General features: G+C 44.2%; 1 protein-coding gene across 1 annotated transcript in view; it reads right to left on the bottom strand.

Annotated features, from left to right (window-relative positions):
• The window catches only part of LHCGR (luteinizing hormone/choriogonadotropin receptor), an 82,108-nt gene that overhangs the window by 38,829 nt on the left and 17,636 nt on the right, over positions 1-25,643 (bottom strand). Inside the window, exons 3-4 of the mRNA XM_075267033.1 lie at positions 1,297-1,371; positions 571-645 (exon numbers count right to left, since the gene is read on the bottom strand). Coding sequence (XP_075123134.1) covers positions 571-645; positions 1,297-1,371 — 150 coding nt within the window. The remainder of the gene's footprint in view (positions 1-570; positions 646-1,296; positions 1,372-25,643) is intronic.

Genomic DNA, 25,643 nt, shown 5'->3' with positions numbered 1-25,643 from the left:
ACACTGCCAGGCATGCCTTATTTTTTGGGGATGCTTTATATTAGGCAATTCAACAGAAACCCCCCACATGCCTTACTTTCGGGGGTGTCCTACTTTCGGGGGAAACACGGTATAATGATGGATGACGGCTCTATGGTACTGATGGAGATCTAGATATGACACGATTGTACTCCCACACTATATATATACAGTACATGCAGGAAGCACATCTGCCCCTCTCTGATCATTGGTGGATGGAGATGTCTCATTGGCATAACTATAGGGTTTGAAGTGGTCAGAGCTGTTTCCAGGTCCAGAAGCCAAGGGCGCCCACAGGTAACCCTCGCAACACTAGGACTGGATAAACCTCTTTGCTTTCCTTTGATGACTGGCAGTCTGTCCATGTAAATGCGTCACCCCTGGCCTCTGGTGTACTGGAGTGAGAAGATTCATGATACACAGCCTTCCACTGTCAGAAAGGAGAACATTAACCCTTTCATGGTAAATACATGGAATTTTACCAGATACAGTCAGGAAAGTCTTCCAAACCAGAGACTGTAGAATATAAGAGGTAAAGTCAAAAAAACTTACAGGTATTTTAATTTTGGTAGATGTCCGAAGGCGCCGCGTCCAATGTGCACCAGGTGTTTTGTGTTTCTGATTGTTCTACAATGAGAAAAATAATTCAGTATTTTATAAGAATAAGTCCAATAACAAGTAGGATATTTGTACTGGTGCGAGTGTCCCTGCAAGTACAAAAACATTATATATTATATATATTATGTATAATCATATATTATATAATATTATATGCGAGTACAAAGACATTACGTTCTAATGGATTTTGTCTCGGAATATCTGTATACTGCAATTTTCTTGAATTTCCAAGTTTGCGCAGAAATAAAATGGATGATATCTGTCATCTGTGACCTCCATGGACCCGTGTGACCCATGGGCTGCAAAACGGACAGGAATAGGAACTGTCCTTCCGGCCCCCACACAGACCCGTGATCATACACAGTTGTGTGTATGGGGCTATAAGAAGAGAGTAGGTCATAAAACATGACAAGCACACTGTAAAAGCAAATAGTCATGTGCATGGGGGCTAACCTGTAGGAAGCCCAGGGACAATAGAATTTCCCTGCAGCACCCCCAGAGGATCAATGCAGTATTACAAAGTCTCCAAGGACTTGCACGCTCCAAGCTGAGGCTCATCATTTTATAGACACGCTGGACAGAGCAAAAGAGTAAAGAATTTGTAACTCAACTGCAAAATCTACAGATAATGGAGGAAATAGAAAAGCGAATGTTACGTACAATTCTGTCAAGTTGGGGAGTCTGGCAAAGGCGTGATGCTGAATGTCTTCCAGTGAGTCACTTTGGGATATTACTCTGCAATAAAACATATAAACAAGTAGAATTTACAAAGTCACAAGTTCTTATATATGAAATAAAGCCATATTCTCTGATTTTACACAGGAAACTTATTTTTTCCTCCAATTGCTCACACAGCCTAGTGTCCCATCAAGTAGCTCCCACAGAGTCCCTCCATAACCACTCACTCAATATAGTATATAATATGTACAAATGAACAAAAACAAGCCCTCATACTCATCTATGGCTCTTCCCACGATGTTGCAGGCTCCGTCTGTAGTGATGTCTCCATCTTGGCGCTCCTCGCTCCCCCAGACATCATCAGCCCGAAGCCTAAGTGGTGGAGCATAGGGCTGATAGCTCTGTACTCCACCATTGTATTACACTTTATCTGCATCCCAAGGACACAGATAGACTTGAAGTAACTACCTGCCAGCCGGAACAGCCGGAAAGTACCCAAAATGCTTGATCTGGATTGGCTGAGGAGGTCCAACTACCATAAAGAACAGAGCAGATGCACCATTTGTCCAGATTTTTCCCTATGTTACAGTCAAATTCTATACTTTATTACTATTAACCATCAAACCCCAATGAATGCACAATGCCCAGGGGCAGATCAAGGTTGATGGAGGCTTCAACCCACTTCTTGAATCCAGACCACTTGACCCTCACCAGGGATCCCCAACTTCAACTTCCAAGAGATAAATGTCATGCAAATTAAGGGTTGTAGTACGTTAATACTCCTGGTAATATGCAAGTTAGAGATATTGCTATAATATATTGTATTTGGTCAGAGCCATGTAACATTAGAGGAAGATCAGAACAACCTTCATGCCTTCAAGGCTGGCCTTATAGTATGGAGCCTTGTGCTGTACTTTCTGTCTGGAAGTGATGATCCGGCCCCACAGATATCGCCCTGATCTCATCATCATCCAGTCTGTCTGGGATGACATGAAAAGACAGACAGATTGGACAAGCAACATTCACAGAAGATCTGGGCTTTGTTCTCCAAGATGGCGGCGGGAACAACCTCCCTGCCCAGTTCTAATGAAATCTGTCTGCAAGTACCGAGAAGAACTGATGGAAGGCAAAGGGCAAAGGTCATACCAAATATTGATGGGATTTACACTTCTCTTTTCTTTATTCACTTCATTTTGCTAATTGACGAAAATAAACTATTAACCCTTCTATTACTGAAACCATTCTTCCTTTGCATCTTTTTTTCCACGCCTGCCTAAAATATCTGCACAGTATGGCATTTCTAATTTATTTTCACGTATTACATACCTGGTTGTCTAGTTTGCAAAAAACAACACCTGTCTCTCTGGAGGACTGAACACAGATTGCCCATTGATTTCAATGGGGATCATGTAATTCCTCATTTCTCCTCTGGGGGTGCTGTAGGGAAATGAACTACTTGATGTCAGATTCTCCTACAGGTTAAAGCTAATCACCGGGTGTCCCAGTACTTTTTTTTTTTAGGTTATCAATACCAAGGGCCCCATTAATGTCCCTATACGTCTGTATATGATACTATATTGTAAGAAGCTTTCACACTATCTGGTTGTTTCTCCTTCATAGAAAGCGTTCGCCTTGGCGCTATCTGTTTAGATCTTTTTATTGTGTTTTTTAATTTTTTTTTATAAGGCATGTAAAGACAAACTTCGAGAGCTAAGGAGACGATATATAAAAGCGACACAGACTATAAATAACATGGTATATACAGCACATGTAAGCGCCATCCATCACTCGCGGTAGGAGAGCAATGTCTGCTACACAAGACTCACCGGCTCTGGTCTAATATCTGTACAGTGTAGCGGTGGCGCTCAATGGTTCCCGCATGGAGGAACGGCATCCTAATATTAAAAATACCAAACAAAATATATGAGAAGCGTTGATATTCACAAACCCGGCCCCAATGAGAAATGGAATGGACGAGCGAGGGAACACAATGTTCTTTTTAAGTGTTTGATAAAAACCTTGTTGCTATCTCTTACAATACTGTATGGAGGACAGAAAGCGAAATCACTCCAACGTGAATGTGAGACTTGTTTTTTTTTTAACTTAAAAATAATCTTTGAATTGCTTTCAAGAAGAAGAAGAAGAAATGTTTTGTAACTTATCTAGATAAACAATGTATTTGTCCTATAGACAGGGCTCCTAAGGGATTCTGCTATAAAGGGTGCGCGGTATTATCTAACCGCCTGATACTCCAGATAGGGGAGCCCTCATAGGCCAGTAATAAAGCCGACCTTCCATTCTAAATGAATAGTTCAGGTTCATATAAGAAGCTTTGTAATATATCTTATTAAAGAAATAGGTTTCCTTCTTTACTTCTAAGACTGAGCTACTTTTTACAAAGAAACTATAAAGAGAGGGGAGGGGAGAGGAGGAGACTGCTGGAAAAGACACACAAATCTCACTAGTTGCTAAACTTTGCTACACTCTGAGCCAAGGAACTCTTTTAGCATTGTTATGTTTCAAGGTAAGACTCAACCATTGCTCAAAATGAGGCAATAAATTTACAGCCTCCTCCTCCTCTGCCTCGCCTCTCCATAGTCTTCTGTGCCTGAGCTGAGGACAAATAAGGATTCTATACAGATGTTACTATTTTGACAAAAAGACTAAAATATCAACAATGATTACATTAGCTCACAAGGGTATATACCATTTTATTCAGATGATCCTAACCTATCTATCTGTGGTGCTGGGTTGGTATGCTGAGTTTTGGTGACCCTAACCTATCTATAGGGCTGGGGTGATATGCTGGTTCTGGTGACAGTAACCTATCTATCTGCAGGGCTGGGGTGATATACTGGTTCTGGTGACAGTAACCTATCTATCTGCAGGGCTGGGGTGATATGCTGGTTCTGGTGACACTATAACCTATCTATCTGCAGGGCTGGGGTGATATGCTGGTTCTGGTGACACTATAACCTATCTATCTGCAGGGCTGGGGGGATATGCTGGTTCTGGTGACAGTAACCTATCTATCTGCAGGACTGGGGTGATATGCTGGGTCTGGTGACAGTAACCTATCTATCTGCAGGGCTGGGGTGATATGCTGGTTCTGGTGACAGTAACCTATCTATCTGCAGGACTGGGGTGATATACTGGTTCTGGTGTCAGTAACCTATCTATCTGCAGGACTGGGGTGATATGCTGGTTCTGGTGACAGTAACCTATCTATCTGCAGGACTGGGATGATATGCTGGTTCTGGTGACATTAACCTATCTATCTGCAGGGCTGGAGTGATATGCTAGTTCTGGTGATAGTAACCTATCTATCTGCAGGGCTGGGGTGATATGCTGGTTCTGGTGACAGTAACTTATCTATCTGCAGGACTGGGGTGATATGCTGGCTCTGGTGACAGTAACCTATCTATCTGCAGGACTGGGGTGATATGCTGGGTCTGGTGACAGTAAGCTATCTATCTGCAGGACTGGGGTGATATGCTGGTTCTGGTGACAGTAACCTATCTATCTGTAGGGCTGGGGTGATATGCTGGTTCTGGTGACAGTAACCTATCTATCTGCAGGGCTGGGGTGATATGCTGGTTCTGGTGACAGTAACCTATCTATCTGCAGGACTGGGGTGATATGCTGGTTCTGGTGACAGTAATCTATCTATCTGCAGGGCTGGGGTGATATGCTGGGTCTGGTGACAGTAACCTATCTATCTGCAGGGCTGGAGTGATATGCTGGTACTGGTGACAGTAACCTATCTATCTGCAGGGCTGGGGTGATATGCTGGTACTGGTGAAAGTAACCTATCTATCTGCAGGGCTGGGGTGATATGCTGGTTCTGGTGTCAGTAACCTATCTATCTGCAGGACTGGGGTGATATGCTGGTCCTGGTGACAGTAACCTATCTATCTGCAGGGCTGGGGTGATATGCTGGTTCTGGTGACAGTAACCTATCTATCTGCAGGGCTGGGGTGATATGCTGGTTCTGGTGACAGTAACCTATCTATCTGCAGGACTGGGGTGATATGTTGGTTCTGGTGACAGTAACCTATCTATCTGCAGGGCTGGGGTGATATGCTGGTTCTGGTGTCAGTAACCTATCTATCTGCAGGACTGGGGTGATATGCTGGTTCTGGTGGCAGTAACCTATCTATCTGCAGGGCTGGGGTGATATGCTGGTCCTGGTGACAGTAACCTATCTATCTGCAGGGCTGGGGTGATATGCTGGTTGTGGTGACAGTAACCTATCTATCTGCAGGGCTGGGGTGATATGCTGGTTCTGGTGACAGTAACCTATCTATCTGCAGGACTGGGGTGATATGTTGGTTCTGGTGACAGTAACCTATCTATCTGCATGGCTGGGGTGATATGCTGGTTCTGGTGACAGTAACCTATCTATCTGCAGGGCTGGGGTGATATGCTGGTTCTGGTGACAGTAACCTATCTATCTGCAGGACTGGGGTGATATGCTGGTTCTGGTGACACTAACCTATCTATCTGCAGGGCTGGGGTGATGTGCTGGTTCTGGGGACAGTAACCTATCTATCTGCAGGGCTGGGGTGATATGCTGGTTCTGGTGATAGTAACCTATCTATCTGCAGGGCTGGGGTGATGTGCTGGTTCTGGGGACAGTAACCTATCTATCTGCAGGGCTGGGGTGATATGCTGGTTCTGGTGACAGTAACTTATCTATCTGCAGGACTGGGGTGATATGCTGGTTCTGGTGACAGTAACCTATCTATCTGCAGGGCTGGGGTGATATGCTGGGTCTGGTGACAGTAACCTATCTATCTGCAGGGCTGGAGTGATATGCTGGTTCTGGTGACAGTAACCTATCTATCTGCAGGACTGGGGTGATATGCTGGTTCTGGTGGCAGTAACCTATCTATCTGCAGGGCTGGGGTGATATGCTGGTCCTGGTGACAGTAACCTATCTATCTGCAGGGCTGGGGTGATATGCTGGTTGTGGTGACAGTAACCTATCTATCTGCAGGGCTGGGGTGATATGCTGGTTCTGGTGATAGTAACCTATCTATCTGCAGGGCTGGGGTGATGTGCTGGTTCTGGGGACAGTAACCTATCTATCTGCAGGGCTGGGGTGATATGCTGGTTCTGGTGACAGTAACTTATCTATCTGCAGGACTGGGGTGATATGCTGGTTCTGGTGACAGTAACCTATCTATCTGCAGGGCTGGGGTGATATGCTGGGTCTGGTGACAGTAACCTATCTATCTGCAGGGCTGGAGTGATATGCTGGTTCTGGTGACAGTAACCTATCTATCTGCAGGGCTGGGGTGATATGCTGGTACTGGTGACAGTAACCTATCTATCTGCAGGGCTGGGGTGATATGCTGGTACTGGTGACAGTAACCTATCTATCTGCAGGGCTGGGGTGACATGCTGGTTCTGGTGTCAGTAACCTATCTATCTGCAGGACTGGGGTGATATGCTGGTCCTGGTGACAGTAACCTATCTATCTGAAGGGCTGGGGTGATATGCTGGTTCTGGTGACAGTAACCTATCTATCTGCAGGGCTGGGGTGATATGCTGGTTGTGGTGACAGTAACCTATCTATCTGCAGGGCTGGGGTGATATGCTGGTTCTGGTGACAGTAACCTATCTATCTGCAGGACTGGGGTGATATGCTGGTTCTGGTGTCAGTAACCTATCTATCTGCAGGACTGGGGTGATATGCTGGTTCTGGTGACAGTAACCTATCTATCTGCAGGACTGGGGTGACATTAACCCCAGTAAACTGGGGACAGTAACCTATCTGGTTCTGGTGACACTAACCTATCTATCTGCAGGGCTGGGGTGATGTGCTGGTTCTGGGGACAGTAACCTATCTTTCTGCAGGGCTGGGGTGATATGCTGGTTCTGGTGACTGTAACCTATCTATCTGCAGGACTGGGGTGATATGCTGGTTCTGGTGACAGTAACCTATCTATCTGCAGGGCTGGGGTGATATGCTGGTTCTGGTGACAGTAACCTGTCTATCTGCAGGGCTGGAGTGATATGCTGGTTCTGGTGACAGTAACCTATCTATCTGCAGGGCTGGGGTGATATGCTGGTACTGGTGACAGTAACCTATCTATCTGCAGGGCTGGGGTGATATGCTGGTTCTGGTGTCAGTAATCTATCTATCTGTAGGACTGGGGTGATATGCTGGTTCTGGTGACTGTAACCTATCTATCTGCAGGGCTGGGGTGATATGCTGGTCCTGGTGACAGTAACCTATCTATCTGCAGGGCTGGGGTGATATGCTGGTTGTGGTGACAGTAACCTATCTATCTGCAGGGCTGGGGTGATATGCTGGTTCTGGTGTCAGTAACCTATCTATCTGCAGGACTGGGGTGATATGCTGGTTCTGGTGGCAGTAACCTATCTATCTGCAGGGCTGGGGTGATATGCTGGTCCTGGTGACAGTAACCTATCTATCTGCAGGGCTGGGGTGATAAGCTGGTTGTGGTGACAGTAACCTATCTATCTGCAGGGCTGGGGTGATATGCTGGTTCTGGTGACAGTAACCTATCTATCTGCAGGACTGGGGTGATATGCTGGTTCTGGTGACAGTAACCTATCTATCTGCAGGGCTGGGGTGATATGCTGGCTCTGGTGACAGTAACCTATCTATCTGCATGGCTGGGGTGATATGCTGGTTTTGGTGACAGTAACCTATCTATCTGCAGGGCTGGGGTGATATGCTGGTTATGGTGATAGTAACCTAGCTATCTGCAGGGCTGGGGTGATATGCTGGGTCTGGTGACAGTAACCTATCTATCTGCAGGGCTGGGGTGATATGCTGGGTCTGGTGACAGTAACCTATCTATCTGTAGGGCTGGGGTGATATGCTGGTTCTGGTGACAGTAACCTATCTATCTGCAGGGCTGGGGTGATATGCTGGGTCTGGTGACAGTAACCTATCTATCTGCAGGGCTGGGGTGATATGCTGGTTTTGGTGATAGTAACCTAGCTATCTGCAGGGCTGGGGTGATATGCTGGGTCTGGTGACAGTAACCTATCTATCTGTAGGGCTGGGGTGATATACTGGTTCTGGTGACAGTAACCTATCTATCTGCAGGGCTGGAGTGATATGCTGGTTCTGGTGACAGTAACCTATCTATCTGCAGGGCTGGGGTGATAGGTTGATTTGCTGAGTTCTGATGACAGACTCCCTTTAATATATTCCCCCCATTGTATTGGAATATATCTGTCTATATAGTGCATGTGCCTCTCGGACCGCGGTGCTGACCAGTCCAGATGGGATTTTTCTTATTATCTATAATCCTAGAGAAGGAAACATTGGTAGATTTTTTTCTTTCACATCTTAAGGCATAGTTCATTATAAAGAATCACTACATATTTAAGGCAGGAGCCGACATTGTCATTGTCTATGTAAGGATGTGTCGCGGGTCGGCTCTATAATTTATTGCGACTCTTCTAAATGAAGTATATTTCACAGTCTTCAGGCTCTTTTATGTCGCTGTCTTTGAACTTTAGGCTCATGTCTCGGGTTTGACACTGATCACTGTCACTTACATATGTAGCAGTGCTCAACTTATCAATACAGAAGTTTGCTGTACTATGTGCTATGTGTCCTCAACTCAGGTATAGAAGACTATGGAGAGGGGAGGCAGAAGAGGAGGAGCAGTAGGATGTAAATTTATTGCCTCATTTTGTGCAATGGTAGAGTCTTATCTCTGAAACATAACAGTACTAAAAGAGTTCCTTGACTCACAATGTAGCAAAGTTTACAGTCATGGCCAAAAGTTTTGAGAATGATACAAATATGAATTGTGACAAAGTCTACTGCTTCAGTTTTCCTAATGGCAATTTGCATATACTCCAGAATGTTATAAAGAGTGATCAGCTTAACAACAATTACTTGCAAAGTCAATATTTGCCTAGAAAATGAAGTTTATCCCCCAAAACACAATCATTGCAGCCCTGCCTTAAAACGACCAGCTAACATCGTTTCAGTGATTGCTCCATTAACACAGGTGTGGGTGTTGATGAGGACAGGGCTGGAGATCAATCTGTCATGATTAAATAAGAATGACACCACTGGACACTTTAAAAGGAGGCTGGTGCTTGGCATCATTGTTTCTCTTCTGTTAACCATGGTTATCTCTAAAGAAACACGTGCAGTCATCATTGCACTGCACAACAATGGCCTAACAGGGAAGAGTATCGCAGCTAGAAAGATTGCACCTCAGTCAACAATCTATCGCATCATCAAGAACTTCAAGGAGAGAGGTTCCATTGTTGGCAAAAAGGCTCCAGGGCGCCCAAGAAAGACCAGCAAGCGCCAGGACTGTCTCTTAAAAGTGTTTCAACTGCGGGATCGGGCTACCGGCAGTGCAGAGCTTGCTCAGGAATGGCAGCAGGCAGGTGTGAGTGTACGCACACAGTGCACACGCACTGTGAGGCGGAGACTCTTGGAGCAAGGCCTGGTCTCAAGGAGGGCAGCGAAGAAGCCACTTCTCCCCAGAAAAAACATCAGGGACAGACTGATATTCTGTAAAAGGTCCAGGGAGTGGACTGCTGAGGACTGGGGTAAAGTCATTTTCTCTGATGAATCCCCTTTTCGATTGTTTGGGACATGTGGAAAACAGCTTATTGGGAGAAGACGAGGTGAGCGCTACCACCAGTCTTGTCTCATGCCAACTGTAAAGCATCCTGAAACCATTCATGTGTGGGGTTGCTTCTCAGCCAAGGGAATCGGCTCTCTCACAGTCTGACCTAAAAACACAGCCATGAATAAAGAATGGGACCAGAATGTCCTCCAAGATCAACTTCTCCCAACCGTCCAAGAGCAGTTTGGCCATCAACAATGCCTTTTCCAGCATGATGGAGCACCTTGCCATAAAGCCAAGGGGAGAACTAAATGGCTCAGGGAACAAAACATAGAGATTTTGGGTCCATGGCCTGGAAACTCCCCAGATCTTAATCCCATTGAGAACTTGTGGTCAATCATCAAGAGACGGGTGGACAAACAAAAACCTACAAATTCTGACAAAATGCAAGCATTGATTGTGCAAGAATGGACGGCTATCAGTCAGGATTCGGTCCAGAAGTTGATTGAGAGCATGCCAGGGAGAATTGCAGAGGTCCTGAAGAAGAAGAAGGGGCAACACTGCAAATATTACACCGCTGCAGTAACTCCTTCTAACTGTCACTATAAGCTTTTATTACTCAGAATATGATTGCAATTCTATTTCTGTATGTGATAAAAACATCTGACAAACACACAGAAAAACCAGAGGGCAGCAGATCATGTGACAATATAAGATGAGTGTCATTCTCAAAACTTTTGGCCATGACTGTAGCATCTACTGAGATTTGTGTGTGTTTTCCAGCAGCCTCCTTCTCTACCCTCCCCTCTCTTTATAGACTTCTATGTATGTATATATGTATGTATGTTCAATTTGCTTTCAGGGTTCACATTTGCACCCAAGTCTCCAACATCCGACTTTTTCAGCCAGAAGTTTTAATCTAAAACAACGGACACCCGACACATTGGATTATAGTGAATGGGGTCCATAGGGAACCATTGGTGTCCGCTGTTTTTGGCGTCTATGTATCTGTTATTCTGGTCTTCCAATGGATCAGAACAAAGGACACCTGGACGAAGGATGTGAACATAGCATCAGCCACAGTGCAGGAGAAGAAGCAGTAAGTGAGGGGGTCATGTCGCTAAATCAGGTGACCACCGCCATCTTGGGGGCTAGCTCAACCGTGCAGACCAGAGATTACCATTTCACCCTGAGACTCCTTCACTCATGTTAGTGAGTAGAGTGGAGGGGCCACAAATGCGACTACTAATTGTAAAAACTTACCTACTGCTCTTCAAAGACTGCGAATAGGAAATCTCCTTGAAGATGACATATGAATTGGATTCATTCACAGTCTCATAGAATTGGAATTTCTTCTATAACTGCAAAGTGGCAACATTTTGTGGTCATGGAATAGACCACAAATTCCTAAACTACTAACTTATAAGACACATTTATCAAAAGAGAAGAATGAAAGTGGAATTACGCCAACTGGTGAGAGGAGACGAGACACATGAAGTCTTGTAAGTAGACCAAACATTTTACCGACATTAATGTAGCCAAATCACCAAGGTGTCTAACCTGGAACTGGAACTGAGACTCTGATATAGTTGTAGATCTACACAATATATTTCATATGGTAGGTGGGCTGATCTCTGAAGCAGGGGCGAACCATTTGTTTCTGCTGTCTGAGGCAGACATCAGAAAGCCGCCCCCTCCCCTCCGGAGGAGGGGGCAGGGCCAAACTGAAGGGGAGGGACCACACGAAGGGGGGGGGGGGGCGAGCTGAGGGGGCAGGGCAGGGCCGAGCGGAGCGAGCGTCTTAACAGGCAGAGAGCAGGCACGGAGAAGACCTGCTGTCTGCCTGAGCGTGAGGGGCGGCCGCTGGATCAGCGCTGCTCCAGTGGCCTCCCCAATCCACCACTCAGTGACGGTGACCCTAAGCCAGTCCAGGACAGCTTGTCCTGGACTGGCTTAGGCCAGCAAAAATGCCGCCCTTCCTGGGGCCCTGACATAGTGCCGCCTGAAGCGGTCGCTTCAGGTTGCCTCATGGGAGGTGCGGTGCTGCTCTGAAGACTGATCTTTTCAGTTGGAGATGTTGTGAAAAAGATATTGTGAATTACTCTGAATGGTTTCCCAATGGTTGGGATTCGAGAGGAGTGAATTTCTCAAAATTCGATTAGGCAGCGTTGCCGAATTTAAAAAAACAGCTATTTCCTGGCTGCAGTGAGCCTGTATAGTGGTGTAAGACACAGAGCCTTGCAGTGGTTTTTAGTGATGTCCCACTAGGGGACCCGAACCAACAATCCTCTGATCACTAATGCAGCACTATCATACATGTGTACTGCTGTCTATAGAGGAAGTCACCCTGTGCAGACACATAGGCTGACTTCATCACTTCTGGGCAGGATCAACCAGATACTGGGGGCTACTATCAGCCTGGGGTCACTGGCCAGACCCTACAGAAGATGCATATTGGCACCCCCCGATCTCGCCACAGGGGGTCCTGAGAGGACATATAGCATGGTGGAACCTTTTGGATGCATCCAAGGGCTTAAAGCCCCCGATTGGGGGGGTTATGGAGCAAGGTGTTTGCTGTAATTTGCAGCTAACATCCGATCCCGATGCCATGGGCGGTCACAAAGGTATTAAAGGGCTGTAATATCACAGGGCTGGCTGGCTGCTGATTGGATGCACACATGGAATTGTGGGTGATCCCATGTTCCCAGATTTCCTTGCCCCATGTCCTAACATGAGCAGTGGCCAGTTTATGAAAAAATATGATGCATTACCACGAAACGGGAGGAAATCCAGATTCGATGCAAATCGAATATTTCCAGAAATTCAGATGGAATTCCACTTCATCAGCTTCGCTCATCTCTAGTTGGGATGCATTGTGCCGCCTGTTAAAGGGATTATCCAGGAGCTTAATTTACCAGAATTCGGCCAGGGTTCTGCCGCTTTGGAACCTCGGACTTCCAGACTGTTTCCAACACTGATTCTTAGACCTTGGCTCCTTCCTCTCTCCATCGTGTCACGTTGTATAACCTGTACTATAGGATAGTTGTGTATTGTTACTTGTCAGTAACAGAGAAGTGACCTGACCTTGATATTACAATGAGTGACTCTGCCAGAACCCATAGCACCATTATACCAAGCAATGGATGGAGACAGGAGGGAAATGGGTGAGGGACATAGGACCTGGTGCTAGAGCCAGTCCAGAAGCCTCAAACCTTTGGAACCTGGGCCAGATGCTGGTAACTTCCAATCCCGGATTCCTCTTTAAGGAACTTGTTAGCGCGTCACCAAAATCTATTGTATGTGCATCGTGCGAAATTGCGTTACTGAAATCCAAGGAAATGTATAAAAAGAACGTTCCCTGGTTCTTTACAAAGTCCTTGCAATAAATGATAAACTAATACAAATGAGGAAGAGATTGTATAATAAAGAGTTTGTATTCTATAGGAACACACTAGAGACGTATCAGCTTCAAGGGCTCTCTAAAGACATTCAATGGTTTCTCAAGACGTTGCTCATCCATGGACTATACCGAAGACTGATGGAAGTGCAGACACTTAACCACCAGCTCTTGTCTCAGACAATGGATGTCTTCATGGATGCTAATACAGATAAAATAATACAAGTTCCATAATTGCTATTAATTCTTTGATCGCTCTTTGCATTGATGGACGTACCTCGATAGTGATCTCATCATGGTTATGTAAAGGATAGACGAGCACGGATGTCATTGTTAATCTAGAACAATACTTGTTGCCGATTGAATGTGTTTTGACCTTTTTAGATATTCCCCCCGCCTGTACCCTCTTTGTATCCTTGTTTTTACATAGAAAGTACAAGCTGTGTGAATCATTCTGCCTCCCTCCATTATAATGGGGATATGTCATTGAAAATACTGATGAACAATGAGCTTGACCTTTGTAACTCCATGTCCAAACACAAAGCGGCTGTGCTTTTATTTATCAGGCCTGCTGTCAGTTACGGAATAATAGACTCTACTCCATGCACATTGCAAATGATAGAACAATGTACCCACCAATGTACTGTACATAGGATATTAAAGGGTGGTCAGTGGGAGTTTGGCTGCTGAGACCCCCACCATGACAGCCTACGCCCCCTCTATATCATGGTCACGAAGTGTAAGGACTGATGTATGGCTGCCCACCAGTGTCCAGGACTTAACATGTCAGTGCCCCAGAGGATCAATCACATGATATCTGATTGATGAGTTAAGTCATGGCAGGTCAAGGAACTACCGGGGTAGTTGAGTCGGAGATGGGGCCAGTTTGGGGGGCAGTCGGACAAAAGTGACCTACTCCAACCCTGGCTTCAGAATAAAATGATTCATTATTTTAATTTACATTATACAGTTATTAATATCCTATGATTAATTAAATGTATAGTTTGCCGGCCATATAGGAAGAAGTCGGAGTCGGAATTGGAGACGGGCTGAGGAAATTAGAGGAGTTAGAGTTGCTACTGTGACTTTCGGACTCTTCAACCCTTGGAACTTACAACATGGTGAATAATTTTCACTCTGGCACAGATTGGACAGCGGTCTATACTGTATCTAGACAAACAGCCAAATACAACGTTTCTATTTTTCAAGATCCAAAATCTTTGAATAGAACCACCGGCTGATTCGTAGCCACCACTTCATCTTCGCTCGTCCTCACCGGGGTCGTGAAATGAAGGAGAATGGAGCAGTTTGGGATCCCGATTCTGGTGATCAGGGAGGTTCCAAGTGATGGTTAACCGAATATGTTTCACCAATCTTGTGGATAGGTGACAAATATCCTTCATGGGAAGCCCCCTATGGGCGTCGGCCACACATTGTAGAGAAGGTATTTTTTTGGTGCAGATTTTGCTGTTTTTGGAGCCAATGCCAAGAGTGGGCTCAAAAGGAATGAAAAAATATATAGGAGAAACCCTGCCTGCCAAGTTTGGAATATTTAACTCTATCATTTCCAAAGCTTGGAGGAAATATTGCTGTCAGTTTTTGTATGTTCATGTTATTTCCTGTAGGTCTTGACCTACCCAACTTGGTTGGCTTTGATGAATCACCGTACTGTAGTTATCCGGGTTGGGAAGGGATTTAATGGGAGTCCACTGTTACCAAAATTGCCTTGAAACCACTTACAGTATATGCTGTTGTAGCTGTGGTTAGTGGCAAAGTGAATATACCATTTGTGTCAACGTGCGATCTTGCTGTGGACGGAATCAACATTTTGAGCAATTGAGCTATTGGGTGTAGCCCCGTCTGCTGGAGTATCCATCATCACCCCCTGATATAATATTTAATGGCCTCAGTCGAAAATGGGTTCTGTGGCAACGTCACGCCTCTGGTGCACCAAACAGCTCATTTGCATACCGATTAAGTTGATTTTTTCAGCAGCAAGATTGCACTCTGATATGAAAAAGTCCTCGAGGTGACTACTCACCCCTGCAACAGCATACAAGGGGTTTGGAAGATATTTTAGTGATGGTAGACTCCCTTTAAAGAGGATCTGTCACCAAATACAAATCACTAAATATCATGTGTCCCATCATTTTATATCTGCTGTGCCCCCGATCAATTTGGAGTTGTTAGGGGCCGTAACTTATGAACAGGTGGACAGTAGAGAAGGGCGAACTAACTCATACCAAGCTGGGTTTGACTCAAGTATTCCAAGAAACCGAACCAATGGAGACCCAACTTGAGTGAACTAAAATGGGTTCCGTATTATACTCTGGGGTCTCAAGAGATCATAGGTGGAGTCTTGGGGAGGGGACAAAAAAAAATAAAAAATCATACTCATCTTCCCTTAACTCTTTAGGGCCTCCTTGTGGTGTCTGGTGATGTCATGTGTCGGGGGTCACCACTGAGGTCTGTGATTGGTCCTCAGTGTTCACATGAGGCAAAACAATGTTACAAGAAAGGAAATGTACCCAACGTGATTTGATTGAACCTGCGGCACATGATGTCAGTGGGAGGCCAGAAGAGGCCTGAAGAAGAGGATGCAGAAGGACCACCGGACTCCACCAAGATGCCCAGGTGAGGTGAGGGAAGGTGAGTCTAAGTGTTTGTTATTCTCCCTCACCTTCCCTGGGCCTCCACCTCCTCACAGTATAACAATAGCGTTTCCACTTCTATCCAAACAAGTTCAGCTCGGAACAAACCGGAGTTCTGAACCTAACAAATATTCGTTGAAATTAACCTTGTAAGGTTTGCCCGTGTCTAGTTAGGAGGAGGATATCAAACCTGTTATTGGTGAGATGATGGAAGGTTGGGGTTGTATCGTTGTCAGTGTCTGTACTGGAGAAGATCTGGATTTTCTTTGGCTTTTGTAATATTTATTTATTCTTTTCAAGGAAAAAATAAAAATGAAAGGAAGTTGCAGCTGCTCTCAAGGGTTCCGGGTCACCAGATGTCAATGCCACGCCAGTAACCACTTACGGACAGAATTATCGGAATACCTGGTGTCTTAGTGTAGGTTAGTTACTAAAAGCCATGTCCGGCCCCTACTCACCCCTCGGCCCTGCTGAGATTACCATAAATCCTCTTTCCTGGACTTATTCAGTGAAAAAATGTTAACTTTTTGGGAGTTCTCAGACATGTCAAAATGTTACAAATACCAAAGCACAAGCGAACCCATTCCAAACCTCAATAAGAAATGATATTTATATTAGTGACATTTACAACCATCTGGCTTAGAAAACGAAAACCGTTATATTGGCCGTGATGTAATGTAAATCATCTGGATTGCTGGATCACATACCGATGCATCATCTAGGCTAGAATCACATGATGTAACAAAAATTCTCTTCTGGCCTCCTCACGTATCAAGAAAACAAGTGGTCTGCTGACCCCGCAACGTGCGCCAATTCCCTGCCGTAGCAGCGTCTATACGCTTCTGTGAAGAGGCGGCCATACTTGTGCTCTCAATTGAAGTCTATGGGAGTTGTGAAAAAATGAGCACTGCGTCCTGTGGGTATGTAAGAGATGAAAGTAACCAAGTATCCCTTTAAATGCAGCAAAAGGGACAGACAGTTTAGTTACCTTCAATCTATAGGGGCTTATAGAATTACTAGTTTAGTTACAAGGGCTGGGACCCCATCAGTAAGGGCAGTAATAGGGGTCCCCGCTCTTAAACCATAGCCATTCCCATTCTCCAAATGTGCCCATAAATTGTATGATAATAACGTAATACACTCATTGACACCCCCCCCCCCCACCCAGACAGATATGTTGGGTTGCTGCAAAACTCAGCAAATATTGAGATATGTGAAGAATTACAGGCATAAGAGTGCTTCCTTGTTGCCTATTAAAAGGGTCTCAAAGGCTACTTTTGGGTAGTGTACTTCCTGGTGAGAGATCATTGACTGCTAGACATGCCTCTACCACAAACTCAAAGACATTCCAGTTTTCCCAGACTTTGAAAGGGGAAAGAGTCAATGGACTGAATGGTCATTTCGAAAAGGCTAGGCCATCGCCATCTAGGCCATTCTGACCTAGTTGACAGTGATTTGAACAAGAATCTTGTATTGCCATGGACTAGTGCTGCATTGTCTTTAGTGATGAATCCACGTTCTGTTCGGGATCCAACGTTGGTTGGATTAAAGTATGGCGGCAGGGTGGTGAGCGTTTCAGTCCTGCCTTTGCTGTAGAGTGACAACTACCCAACTGCTGGGGTGATGATCTGTGGAGCCATCACAGGACATTGGGTCACCCCTAGTAATGATACGAGGGACAGTAACAGGTCGGCGATATGTATAAGACATTTCACGCCTTCCCGCTGGCAGGATAATGCTCACCCACACTCAGTAAGAGACTCCAGGAATGTCTCCACCATATTGCAACAATTCCTTGGTCTGACGGTCGCCAGATGTATCACCAATGGAAGATTTATGAAACTGTGACAGATCTACATGCCCGGCTGCAACATCTGAGTACACATATGCCATACAGAACCTGACTCCCTCCATGTCCAATGGCATCTCATCTTGTATTTGTGCTAAAAGTGGCCCCAAAGACTCCGACAGTTGCCTTTCCATTCTGCAATTTCCCCTAATAAACTTCATTCACTGTAACATTGTAATCACATCTATCATTGTATCCACAAATAAAAAGTTTCAGTCGACAACAACTCCTTCTCGGTGCGATATTTTATGTCACTGAGTGTAGTTACTGCAAAGAGATGTAAAAAAATAACAAGAATAAGCGACAAGATACTTTACACCGCAGCACTGCCTTGTGAATGAGGGATCAAGTATTTCATACTAATTTCTAAAAGTAGCTGAGAAGACAAGTAACCTTGACATGTTTATTCTATATGCTGGCGGAAGAGTAAATATTTCTGTCTGAGAAGAAGCTTGGCGATCTCTGACATCACTGGTGCTGGCTCCAAACATTGTGGAATGTGGTGGAAAGGAGCAAATGACCATAATAAAGCGATAAATCCAATATTGATTAAAGGCTCCATAGACCGAAGCCACGACCGGCCAACAACTGGAAAATACGTCTCTACGGTTCTGGCGACTGCCAAGCGAAATAATTAGTTCTCCAAATGTGAAACTTTTCAATGAGACAACGAATGTTCCTCCGGGTGATTCACTAACTCGAGCCTATTAATAGGAGGAGGAGACGCCAAGTTTGTCTCATTATACTGTATAGCTATAGCCTTACAACTTCAGTATCTGTCAGCAGAAACCTTCTATACCCAGGTCAATACTCAATCTGGGCTGAGCATGCATGTACTGTGTATAGGCTCAAATGTTGGCAGACACCTCTGTTGATGACTAGAGACTGGCAAACCTCTCAAGATTCATTTTGTTTTTGGGTTTGGATTTGTTTTGGTTTGAGTTAGTTGGGAAGGTCTAGTAGTGGGTGGGCTAGCTAGGGAGACAGTAAGGGGGTGTGAGGGAGTGAGAGAGAGAGGGGGATCTGAGTGAAGAGCAATGCATCATGGTAGTTGTAGGCTAAAACAGCAGGAAACTACACCAAGTAAACACATGCAGAAGATGCCACTAGCTCCCAGAGATGCCCTGAAATCATTCAAAATACTGCTAATGATATTTGGGTTATTAATCCATTAATAGTAAGAACAGACCTTTATTAAAAATAAATCCTATTAATATTATAAATGTGAAAGTTTGTGGGTTTGTGAGTTTGGATGTTCGGATGTTTGTTCCTCAATCACGGAAAAACCGCTCCACCGATTTGGCTGAAATTTTCCACAAACATAGTTAATGCACCCAATTGTGCAATAGGCTACTTTTCGTCACAATAGCGCACATATGTTTGTGCCAGGAACCCCACAAAACCCAAACTCACACCACCATCTCTGCAATCTCACACACTTTGGACCATAGCAAGCCCCAAAATTCATATTGCCCTCTACAGCCTCGCCCCTAACCCCACACAATCACATATACATATACTTTACCACTTTGCCCCACACCTTAACGATACTCCAGGAGGCGCTCTATAACGCTCCGGAGCAGCCATGTTTGCCGACCCCCACCGCTCTGACAATCCGCGACACCGCCCACCCATGTCAATACCCCTAGGCGGTCTAATAAATGCAAAAAAAAAGTTTAAAAAAAAAGTAAAAAAAAAATAAAAACAAATAAAAAGGATTAAAAATTCAAATCAGCCCCCTTTCCCTAGAACACATATAAAAGTAGTTAAAAACTGTGAAACACATACATGTTAGGTATCCCCACGTCCAAAATCGTCCGCTCTACAAAGCTATACAAATATTTTTCCTGTTCGGTAAACGCCGTAGCGGGAAAAATGGTCAAAAGTGCCAAACCGCCGTTTTTTCACTGTTTTGATTCTGATAAAAATTTGAATAAAAAGTGATCAAAGCAATAACATTTCCCGGAAATGGTAGAACTACAAAGTACACCCGGTCCCGCAAAAAAAGACGCCCTATACATCCTCGTACATGCATGTATAAAAAAGTTACGGCTGTCGGAATATGGCGACTTTTCAAAAAAAACATTTTTAACATAGTTTTGGATTTTTTAAAGGGGTCAAAATGTAAATAAAACCATATAAATTTGATATCCCCGGAATCGTAACGAAACACAGAATACAGGGGACATGTCAATTTGGTTGCACAGTGAACGCCGTAAAACCAAAGCCCGTAAGAAAGTCGCAGAAATGCATTTTTTCTTCAAATCCACCCCATTCAGAATTTTTTCCCTGCTTCCCAGTACATTATATAGAACAATTAATGGTGGCATCATGAAGAAAAATTTGTCCCAGAAAAATTAAGACCTCATATGGCTCTGGGAGCAGAGAAATAAAAAAGTTATGGGGTTTAGAAGGAGGGGAGTCAAAAACGAAAAACCAAAATCAAAAAATGCCATCGGCGGGAAAGGGTTAACTTCAAATACTTCTGTCCCAAAGTCACTATGTAAAGTTTCTCACAACACCGTATATATAGCGGCTCAAATACAAAATAACTTCAACACAAAAGTCTCACGTATTCTCTGAATTACAGCAAAAACAAGATACAAAGTTACATTTCATATCCCATACCTTATACACACTACGAAAACCTTACCCGCACCTGTATATACCCACTGCTACAATCACCGCAGACAAAGTCGCGGGTACCAGCTAGTAAATAAATAATAATAATAATAATAATAATAATTTTTGCCCTGAAAAAAACTGTAAATTGACTTAAAAATTAGTGTAGAAAACTGTCAGGACTCAAACGAACCTATCTATAATACATAGTGTAAGACACTGTCAGGGCTCCTAGGAACCTATCTATAAAACATAGTGTATGACACTGTCAGAGTTACTAGGAACCTATCTATAATACATAGTGTATGACACTGTCAGGGCTCCTAGGAACCTATCTATAATACATAGTGTATGACACTGTCAGGGCTCCTAGGAACCTATCTATAATACATAGTGTAGACATTGTCAGGACTCCTAGGAACCTATCTATAATACATAGTGTATGACACTGTCAGGGCTCCTAGGAACCTATCTGTAAAACATAGTGTATGACACTGTCAGGGCTCCTAGGAACCTATCTATAATACATAGTGTAGGACACTGTCAGGGCTCCTAGGAACCTATCTATAATACATAGTGTATGACACTGTCAGGGCTCCTAGGAACCTATCTATAATACATAGTGTATGACACTGTCAGGGCTCCTAGGAACCTATCTATAATACATAGTGTATGACACTGTCAGGGCTCCTAGGAACCTATCTATAATACATAGTGTATGACACTGTCAGGGCTCCTAGGAACCTATCTATAATACATAGTGTATGACACTGTCAGGGCTCCTAGGAACCTATCTATAATACATAGTGTATGACACTGTCAGGGCTCCTAGGAACCTATCTATAATACATAGTGTATGACACTGTCAGGGTTACTAGGAAGTGGCAAAAACAGTTACCACAACAAAGTAAAAACAATGGTATTATCTGGGAAGTAGAAACAAACTAAGTTTTTGGTTTAATAGTGTATGACAAGTTATGTTTTGGATACAGGGGTCATAGACTTGGGTTCCTTTAACAATTTTAGCTACTTCCTTCGCGCTCATATTCCCAGTTTCTGGCGGAGAACGGTGGGAGTGCGAAGACATCTGGCAAGTCACATTGCATCCAATTACATCATGAAGATAATATTAGTGTATATTAGTCCAGAGTAGAATTTTTTTAAAAAAATCTCTTATCGTAAATGAGAAATTCCTCTATCAGTAAATAATAAGATGATTATTGTCCCATACGCACAGGTTTATGTTTTTTTAACCCTTTCCCACCGCAGTTCAGCTTTCGTATTTGACACCAAAACCCATAACTTTTTTATTTAACAAAATGTTTATGGAAAGGGAAACAATATATTTGTTATACTTGAATATGCATTCTAGAGAATGGGGAGGTGATATGAATTTTCAATACTTTTAAAAAAAAAAATATGTATTGTTTTTCAATGCAATTTTTAGACCTCTTAGGTGTCTTGAATCTGCCTGTAATGGAAGTCACTGGAAGACAAGCATGGGAGCCTTCAATATGCTCCTGGGTGTCATGTGAAGGGATCGCTGCCCCCAGATGTCGATCCACCCCAAAATGGCAGTGCCCATGTGCCAATGGTGCTCAGCCAACTTTGCAGGCATTGTAACCGGGTCTGTGCTGTATAATAAAGCAGAGACCCGGTGGCCAAGGCACCCGTTCTACAATGGTAGATGTCGGGTAAGGGTTACAGATGCACTACAGGAATACTTTTTATTTTACCTGTATAGTTTAGAATTTACTAATATTGCAGAATAATGTAGAGACTCCTCTTTGTGCCTTTTGTTTGCCCATTGTATTTGATGTGACATTTATTGATTGCCTTCCATCCCGTTTACTCTTTTGCTGTGTTTCTCCTTATACAGACTAACCCCTCGTTCACATCTGCGTTTGTATTCCGTTTGGGGAGTCTGAATGGGGACCCCCTGAATGGAATACCAAACGCAAGTGCAAGCGCTGGTGCAGTGAAAGCACACGGACCCCATAGACTATAATGGAGTCCATGTGCTTGCCGCCAGATCTCCGAACGGATCATTGGGACAGGAAAGTACTTCACTATCTACTTTCCTGTCCGCATGATTCGTGCGCGCAGCACGCGGAAAGCACACGGACCCCATTATAGGCTGTGGGGTCCGTGTGCTTTCATTGCACACCGCTTGCAAATGCATTTGGTAGTCCGTTCGGGGGGCTCCCCATGCAGACTCCCCCGAACGGAATACAAACACAGATGTGAACCAGGGGTTACTCTCCTGTGATAACTCTGGCTTGTCAAAAAAGAGGGTTCCGGTTTTGTCACACTGCATTACCTTTGTACTGAGCTATAGCCAAGTGCAGCTAGTGATAGATCAGTGACATAAAACCTCAGTCCCAGGGGCCACACGGTGGCTCAGTGGTTAGCACTGCAGCCCTGCAGCGCTGGAGTCCTGGTGTTCAAATCCCACCAGGGGCATAAAACCATCTGCAAGGAGTTTGTATGTTCTCCCCGTGTTTGCATGGATTTCCATCCCATATTCCAAAAAAGACATACTGATAGTGAAATTGTACATTGCGAGCTCTATGTGGGGCTGACCAATCTACATAATAAAAAATAAAATAAAACCTCAGTCCCCTAATTCACATTGCAGTTTCTTGGTTTCGAGCGACTGTAGCATTGTGACTGCTGGAGCGGCATGTTTACGCCACTAGAGTTAATGTAAGTAAAAATGTATGTACTTCACCTTAGGAAAGCAGGGTGAAAGGACAAAGTTTGGGAAAGTTGGGTGCACACAAAAGAGACAGGTGGAAGGGATCTATTTGTGATAAGTTAACCCTTCCCTAAATGCTTCCTATCCAGGGAAACATCAGGTTGTGCAGGGTCCTGAGTTGGTATGAACCACTGGGTTAGTGGAGATACTGTGTGGTGTCGCAGTTCCAGGTTCCCATAGTGAGGGGCATTGCATGTCTAGTGGGTAGGATTTGTTTATGTGTAGTGATATACATATATACTTGGATAAGAGAAGAGTAAGTTTAAATCACAAGTTGAGTTACAGACAAAATTTATTGGAAATGTCAGATGTGCCAACCATCAGGGCCAAGAGACGCCGATCCCGAGAGCGAAAATGACCTTTGAGATGTCACACTACTGTAGCTTCAGCCTGTCTCTCCTGCCTACTGCATGTGATAGGTTTTTCACTGTAGCACCTACAAGTAGGAGGCAGGTGAGCGGTGTATACAGTTGCATCTCCTGTAGATACACTGGAGATTCTGCACACAGTACTCACCGATGTTATAAACAGACAGTATGAGCAGAGGAGTTTAATAACTCTGCAGCTAAATATTATACGGATGAAGCCATTACATCACTGGTCACTTAGATAAAGCAGAAGAGAAGTGAAGTACTAGCGCAGGGATAGGGAACCTTCACCTCTCCAGCTGCTGTGAAACTACAACTCCCAGCATGCTCCATTCACTTCCATGGGAGTTCCCAGAACAGCAGAGCCAGTATGCATGCTGGGAGTTGTAGTTTTGCAACAGCTGGAGAGCCGTACGTTCCCTACCCCTGTACTAGCGGGACATAAAGAATATGGAGGATGGAGCATGATGGTCCACACGTCAGGGCAAGCTCTGGTCTGGTAGTTATGGCAGGTTTCCATGCCACAGTTGCAAATAATGAAAGTTAGTAACTGAGCTGGCATTGCAAGAAATAAACAGTAGATGTCCACATTTCCCTAGAAGAAAGGTAAAGAAAGAAGTTGGACAAAAATCACTTTTGTATCATTTGTTTGCTCGCCCGGGTTCGCTCCTTCTTTAGACTTGTTTTTACAGTTAATCAGATTTTATTGAGTTTTCAAAAGTTTTCATGAGACGTAACAAGTAAAGAGTATAGTACAAGTACAAGTACACTACTCTTATAAGAACTGGACCAGGCCTTGGGCAAGAGATGTCCCTGGAAAGAGCGTGAAAGATTATAACAACTCGTAGGCTCGGCGTCCGGGCTCTGGGAATCGAAACGTAACAAACAAAAACAGCAACATCTGGAATAAAGTAAGAGAACAGAGAACTGAGGTAGCTAAACAGGAAAGAGGGGAGGTGAGGGGATGCAAGGAGTCCAAGGGTGGACTCCCCCGAATCATGAAATCAAGACCCTGAAATCAAAGAAGTCCTGAAGCCTAAGACAAGCTCGGAATTCATCAATGGAACGGTGTTCTTATCCTCAGGCTCCTCGGTGATCAGATTGACTTCTTGTTTCCATTAGGGCTGTGTTTTCTATATGTTATGCCCATTGATATCCAATAAACGACCAATACAAAAATCACAAGAAAATACAAGGATTATTCTCATGGTCTTTTTTCAACCACACTATGTAACCGTATGTATTATGAGTGGTACACTTGGGACAAGACCCTTGTGGAGTGTTTGATCAGCAGTCAACATAAATGGCGTCCAATAGATGCTCGTAGGTAATCTTTAGAGATTAGCAAACCAGGTTGGATCGAACCCAGTTCAATCCGAATTTTCCAAAAGTTTCACGTCGACCTGAAACTGAAACTTTTGGGGTTCATCACCCATGGATCGCTATTGTATTCTGTTATCTTCAGAGTATAATAAACTGTGACCCTGGTGCAGAAACATAATAAACTCATATAATCACCCTGCCCACCTCTCTTGGGCTTCCTCAGGGTCATCTTCAGTGGTCTTCAAGCTTCTTCTATATTCCTGTTTGATGTTAATGGTCACCAGGAGAGAAGTGAGGTCTGTGATTTGGCCTCAGCCGTCACATGGGATGATGCTTGTATTATAGTATCATGACTTCAGTACACCCCGGGTGATTGCGGAGGACTAAGCAGTCCTCTGGGACGTGTGACATCAGCCAGGAGGCCAGAAGATGCTGGAAGAGGTCCCATAGGGATGCCACAAGGGGGCCCAGGAGAAGGGAGGACAGGTGAGTTTACGTGTTTTTGCACCTCTACCTAGTTACATAGTTACATAGTTGATGAGGTTGGATAAAGACATTAGTCCATCAAGTCCAACCTATAACCCTACAATCCCTACATATTATACTCTGGGGTTTGAAGGGACTATGGAGTGTAACGGTTCTGTACTGAAATGGGCCAAATTAAACAAGTATAAAACCTACAAATGTTTTGCAAAATGAATTTCTTGAGATTCGTCCTTCTCTAGTTATTTTAAAATATTCTTTTCTATGGTTTGGGTGATCTTAGGTGTAGTATATAC

Source organism: Leptodactylus fuscus, chromosome 3 (assembly GCF_031893055.1).
Source record: "Leptodactylus fuscus isolate aLepFus1 chromosome 3, aLepFus1.hap2, whole genome shotgun sequence".
NCBI classification, from domain to species: domain Eukaryota; kingdom Metazoa; phylum Chordata; class Amphibia; order Anura; family Leptodactylidae; genus Leptodactylus; species Leptodactylus fuscus.
Note: the sequence above shows the minus strand (reverse complement) of the source record. Positions and strands in the feature narration are given on the sequence as shown.